Below are 6763 nucleotides of genomic sequence, written 5' to 3' on the forward strand. Positions count from 1 at the left end.
AGTGCCAGACAATGACTATCTCCAAAAAGCAAGAGTCTAACCACCGCCACTTGACATTCAATGACATTACCATCACCAAATCCCACACTGTCAACATCCTGGGGGTTACCATTGACCAGAAACTTAACTGGACCAGCTACATAAATACTGTGGCAACAAGAGCAGGTTACAGGCTGGGTATTCTGCGGCGAGTGTCTCACCTCCTGATTCCCCAAAGCCTTTCCAACATCTACAGGGCACAAGTCAGGAATACTCTCCCCTTGCCTAGATGAATGCAGCTCCAACAGCACTCAAGCTCAACATCCAGGACAAAGCAACCCGCTTGATTAGCACCCCATCTATCACCTTTAACATTCACTCCCTCCATCACCGACGTACCATGACTGCAGTGTGTACAATCTACAAGATGCACTGCAGCAACTCGCCAAGGCTTCTTCGGCAGCACCTCCCAAACCCGCAACCTCTACCACCTAGGACAAGGGCAGAAGGCGCATGGGAGCAGCAACCCCTCTAAGTCACACACCATGCTGATTTGGAAGTATATCGCCATTCTTTCATCGCAGCTAGGTCAAAATCCTGGCACTCCCTTACGAACAGCACTGTGGGAGTACCTTCACCACACAGACTGCAGCGGTTCAAGAAGGTGGCTCACCACCACCTTCTCAAGGGTAATAAATGCTGGTCTTGTTAGCAACGTCCATGAATGAGTAAAAAAAAAATACCATCAAGTCCAGCATATAAAACATATGTTTACATTCCTTGCCAAATTTTGTACACTGACATGCTAGGATCCAAACAAGACCAGAATCAATGCAAAGGTTTTTTTTAAATACTGCTTAAGATTCTTGTTCCTGCACATTTGACTATTTCCAAGTCGCATTGACACAGGCATCCATGGAAATAGATAACACAGTAAATCGGTAATGTATATGCATTTCCAGTGCGAATCCAAATTAGAAAAGCAAAAAGTCATATATACAGATATGATACTTCTGCTAAAACAATAACACTATACACAAGAGAAGGGAGAACATACATCCATGTGAATTTTAGAGTTTTTTTTTTAAAACATGAATTTGATGCATCTAATTCAGAAAAATTGTAACTGACCCAAGTCATCGATGCACCAAATGCTGCAACTGGGAGCAGAATGCAGGTTTAACTGGCAATTGTCTATACAGTGTTTCCTCCCAAGTTAGGGAAAGATTGACAATGAAAGTAAGCCACTTTCCCATATGGAAGGAGTACAGTGAATATAAAGATGCATCAGTGGATGTGCCAACCCACATTTATTCACCTGCTGGTGGGTAGACATAGGTACCACTAAGAGAGAACAGGAGCAGATCTGTTGGTTGTCTTGTTAGGAAATTATGTGTGTTGTGAGGCAGGAGGTAGGGGAGCAAGAGTGTCAAAAACAGGATTTTTTTTTTTTAAATTATAAAAGAGGCATTTATTATTAAAAAAAATCTTCTGTTATGCCGTATATGCAGAGGTAAATTTCAACCTAATTCCGCAAAGGACTTACAACTATAAAGTCAACATAATGGGAGAGTGAAACAATTCAGTGAATGTCTTTTTACAGAGGTTTAAAATTCAAAGTGCAGGACATAAGGTTGAACATACATATGATTTTTGATTCCTCTGTAAAAGGATTAAACCCAAGGCATTGTAAACTTCACAAGTGGTATGAACAGCTGGTTTTACTTGTCACTACCAGCCTCAGGTTATTCTGTGATGATTTAGTTCATGTTTGTGGAAGTGCTTGACCTCCCAAGGTTGCAGATCACATTTCCATCATGTAACTCAACAGATGGTAGATAGAAAAAGGCTAAAACAAAGCCATGTAAAGGTTCACAAGTGTCCACACTGTGCTCTACTAACCAGCGCTCTGACTTAGGGTTAAGATAGGCTTCTACGAACAGGATTAAGGCTGCACTGTTAATTAGGTCTTGTTAAGTAAATCAATTTGTAAAATGCAAGCTCCATACTGGTAACTGGACCCAAGAAACTAATAATCGATATTAACAAAAACAAAAAAGCCCAATAGCAAACATATTAGATTGCTTCTGATACGGGTTAGTGATTCGTCAAATGAAAGTTACACATCTTATATTAAAAAATGGGAAAGGCTATCCATCATTGCTAACTTATTTCGGTGGCCATTATCAACTCAACCATTAAGCCAGGTTTGATGGCATTCAGAAAGTAAGACTAAGGTTATAAGAGATTAAATAAAATTAAGTTAACTTTTGTCACATGAAAAAAAACAAGTAGTCTCACCTCCTGCAATCGTTTCTTGGCTCTCTGCAATACCTCCTCATATCCTTTTTGCCTCAGCTCACTCAAGCTCTCATAATACTCATCTGGGTTATCGTTTTCAGTGAACAGGAGATGAGAGAGGATTTTCCATCCACAAATATCCAGAGCATGGCCAAGGTAAACTTGAAGCTGTAAGCAGAGCAAGTCCATCTCTCCGTCAATCATTTCAGAGGCTCCAAATAACACTGACCACATCCCGGATGGCTCTTCAGGAAACACTGGTAAACAAGGCTCTAACTCTGAATTTACAGCACAAAATTGCTGATGGATGGATCTCAAATCCTGGAAGGAGAACAGCCCAGCCCAACTACAGTCATCTGATATGACAATATCCTTATCTTGGTCCTGGTCCCCATCGTCCACCGTATCAGAATCTTGAACATGGCTAGAATCTGGAATTGGGTCTGAAACAGCAGTCTCACTTGTAATATGACCCATCACTTTGATATGCCCCCAAGTAACCCCAGAGATCCTTGCTTCTCCTTGAGTTAGACCCCTGACTCCAGTCTCCCCTGGAGTTGGACTCTTGAGGCTGCTCCCTCCTCGAGCTGGGCTTCTGACCTCAGTATCCCCTCGAACCGGGCTCCTGACCATAACCTCCGGAGACTTCTGGGCCCCCTCTTCCCCTCTCGACCACTGGTCCCTTGCCCCGATTCTCTTCCTCTGCACCGTCCTGTTGTGACACGTTATGGCAAACTTGCCTTCCACTTCGTTCCAAGCCACGATGAAAACAAACTTGTGCTTCTCCTTCTCGTCGAAGGCGTTGGGTCGCACGGCCACCCAGTCCGCCTCCAAGCTGTCCTCTACGGCGAACGACATGGTCTATTCTCTCCAAAAAAAAACGGCTGGAAAAATAAACAACCCCGGAGCTAAGACAAGAACACCCACATCCGTTAGAAGTTCAGAGCTGGACCAGCCATCTTGGTTGCAACGGGTCCTCCTCCTCCCCCTGAAGCTGCTGCTGTCCCCAGCTGAAAGCGTCCCACCATCTAGAGCCGCGCTGGCCAGCTGTTCCAACTCTGTGGTGCTCCCGCTCCGCTGCCTGGATACGACAGTGCTCTCGGTTCTCCAGAAAGATCTCCGAGACAATGCGGACTCTTCACATCACGTGTCAGCATCTGTTTACAAGCCGACGCGGCAGCGCTCGGCTCCTCGCGACGTAGAACCCCATCAGCGTTCTGCGACAATGCAGAGCGTTCGATTCCGATTCCTCCTCGCGCTGGCCGGCTGGCTTCTCTTTCCCCCTCCCCCACTCTCGCCTGTCCGCAGTCTCCGGCACCTGGCGTCTGATGTCGAACGTTCACACAACGCTGTTCCAAACCGTTCTCGTCGCAATGTTGTTCTCCTGAAACGCTCGTGACGCAAGCTCGTGCAGGTCTGCGCGGGGACGTCGGTCTAAGGGGAGGCGTGGTTTGTTTGGGGGCTCCAATGAGAAGGAAGGGAGCGAGGTAACAATAGCAGCAGTGTCGCGTCAGCAAGCGCCCTGTGGCAGCCGCCAATGCGCAGTGAGCCGCTGTGGCAGTACAAAGGACTTATGTTCAGGCTTGACCAGAAGTCTGTTTAAAAACCCAATAGGAAAAAAAAACACATCCCGCAATGCACTGCAAAATGCCGGGTAGTGAAAACAGAAACTGCAGTGTTATGATACAACTAAACTTGCAAAGTTTAAAAAATATATTTTTGAGGGAGGTGAAGAGTGTCTCCTCACTTGGAGAGGAAACTTTTATATTTTACTTGGGAGAGGTATTCCTGGCGATTAATGGTATTTTTGTTCTTCTTATCCTAATCAGCTGATCGCAATGATCCGGTCAGAAAGTTAGCATCACTGCATGTGTCTTCCTTGCAGGTGGAATAAACATGTTCTTCGGTTCTGTTTCTTAACTGTTTTTTTTTAACTCTTGTTCTCGCAATGCAGTTATTTGGTGAACGCCTCCAGATATGAGATGTCTCATATATTTGATGTTGTGCAAAAACATTGAAAAAATTGAGACGTTGTCATGTTGGATATGTTAAATCTCGCTACGATTGCAGCCTTCAATTATAGTCTTATGAAGTAACTTCCTGTAAATTAAAGTAACCTGCACGGTAAATGCAGAAGGGCGTGAAATCTAAGTGCTCACTAAACAACATATTTAAACACAATGGCATGCTATCAAGTCTTCGATTGCTTTTCACAAAATCAGTTTTTCTTTTGTTGACTTCACCCTTGAGCTATTCGCACTTTCCTAAAAAAAAACATTGACTTCAAACTATTGTTAAAAATGCTTATTTTCTGATTAGTTATTCTATTTTTAGTAATGAGAAGTGTACAATTTGTTCATTTGCTGGATCTGAAATGTATACATCTCAGGATATCGAGGGCCAAACATATGACACGTTGTATTCATGAAGTGAGTGGCCAAGATACACAGGAAACATAGCCTTCACTGGGATTTGGGGTTATGAACCAGTATTGTATCACGCAATGGCACAGTATGTTGAAAGACTGGTGCCTTTTCTTCATGTTTTTTTTTCCCTTTTTTCATGTTTTCAAATGTATTTCTCTATCGTCTATAAGCTTTTTGTCTCTCTGGAGTAAGAGTAAATTCGTCATACTGAGAACCATTAACTTAAGCATTAGACTTCTACTTAGTACAGTAAATGCAGACTTGACTGAACCAATCAAAAAATTCTAATTCAACATGAGCTAAATTGATACTGTCGTGGCATTGAGGCAGGACAGAGGTTAAAAAGGGGTTCAATTACTGGAAATTAAATAGCATGATGGCCTTGATGGGTTGATCATATAGCACTAAAAGACAAGTGCATAAAAGTGATATGGGATGTGATGACCGCAGCACAACACAATAATGATATACTGTTGAGCTATATTAAAAATTCTAGGATTTGCAAAGAGGGGTTATTATTCATTGTTATGATATGCATTGTGATACTTTATGCATTGCTAGCATTAAGTTTTTTTTTCTGAATGGCCCTTGTTCACAAAATTCCCCCACATGTTCAGACCAAGCATCTACTTAATTGTGCTAGAACTGTATAAGAAGAAACTTTTTAACGCAGCGAGTGGTTGGGTTCTGGAATGCACTGCCTGAAAGGGTGGTGGAGGCAGACTCAATCTTATCTTTCAAAAGGGAATTGGATAAGTATCTAAAGGGGAAAAAAAGCAGAGCTATGGAGAAAGGGCAGGGGAGTGGGATTAGCTGAGATTTGGCATGGGCTCGATGGCATGGCCGCCTTCCATGCTGTAACCATTCTATGATTCTAGTATCTGGAGGATGCAGGCAATTTTTTATAGCTCCAAACATCTTCACATTGTCTACAGTATCACATCCATTCTCTCACTTTGTAATAATATCCCTTTTCTACATGACAAGCTCTGTTCTCTAGTTGACTGTGCTGTTTAGCCAGAATCTGAATGAGCATACCATCATATTGATGCACCCAATCGTGGACACTGGACAGTCTGCAAAATTATGTTCTCCAATTTCCTTAGGTTCCCCCCGCACCCCCTCCACACCTCAGCTTTCTATGGTTTATGCTGGTGGTAGTCTTCAAGAAGCTTCAAGGTGCTGAAGAAAATCCAACCACATTCTAACAACACGTTGCATCAAAATAGACTGTCACCAGGTCGCCCTTGTTTCCAGGTTTATTCATTTAAGTTTTTGGTCCCAGACTGAGCTAACTAACTATTTGGAAAATATACTGATGGCAGCTGTATTGTTGCTATCGTGATGGTCACATTTTTGTGTCAATTCATGCAAAAATCATGATAATTATGGACTATTATCCTCCCTGCCAGCAAGGGATTGCTTTGCTACTGAGATGGAATGCTAAACAAAGAAGGCTAGATAAATAGCAAGCACTTTTTTATTTCTTCTTTCTTAACCACTCAAATCTTAAATCTAGGGGACTGTCGCTAGAATTCAGAGTACAAGAAAATTTCAGAAACATATTATGCAAAATTGTATTGAATGTAACTGGCAAAACTGAGTGACTAAGTGCTTCCAGGCACCCAAAGTAGGCTGCACCCTGAGCTGTGTGAGGAATGATTACAGTCAAAGGAAAATGAACTCCGTTGAAAGAAAATAGATTTCAATAACTTTCTCCTCATCATACTGCTTGTAATATATGCTGCTTTGTAAAACATTAAAATAAAAACTAACAAAACTTCACTGCTTAAAGGTATAATGTGAAAACATTATTTTTTACTATAAAATTGATTATGGCCCCTAAATAATATTTCCATTGGAATCTGTATTCTGCCTAAGTACATAAAAGCCGTCACCATATTAGCTATTGGTATGGAATCAGATTGTGATGCTATAATAGTGAAATGAGATAACTTTGTTGGTTCCTATCCCCTTTTTCCTTCAATTTTCTTCCCTCCCACCTCACATCCTGAAAGTGCTGACTCCTTTCCATGGTACAGTTCCACAGGAGCTGG

At 42.2% G+C, this 6763-nt stretch overlaps 1 protein-coding gene across 1 annotated transcript in view; it reads right to left on the bottom strand.

Annotated features, from left to right (window-relative positions):
- jmy (junction mediating and regulatory protein, p53 cofactor) overlaps positions 1–3658 on the bottom strand; it is a 144863-nt gene extending 141205 nt beyond the window's left edge. Inside the window, exon 1 of the mRNA XM_070879750.1 lies at positions 2281–3658. Within this exon, the coding sequence (XP_070735851.1) occupies positions 2281–3138 (858 nt within the window). The 5' untranslated portion in view covers positions 3139–3658. The remainder of the gene's footprint in view (positions 1–2280) is intronic.
- Between the last annotated feature and the right edge of the window lie 3105 nt (positions 3659–6763).

The sequence above is a fragment of the Pristiophorus japonicus genome, chromosome 1 (genome assembly GCF_044704955.1).
Source record: "Pristiophorus japonicus isolate sPriJap1 chromosome 1, sPriJap1.hap1, whole genome shotgun sequence".
Classification (NCBI taxonomy): Eukaryota; Metazoa; Chordata; class Chondrichthyes; family Pristiophoridae; genus Pristiophorus; species Pristiophorus japonicus.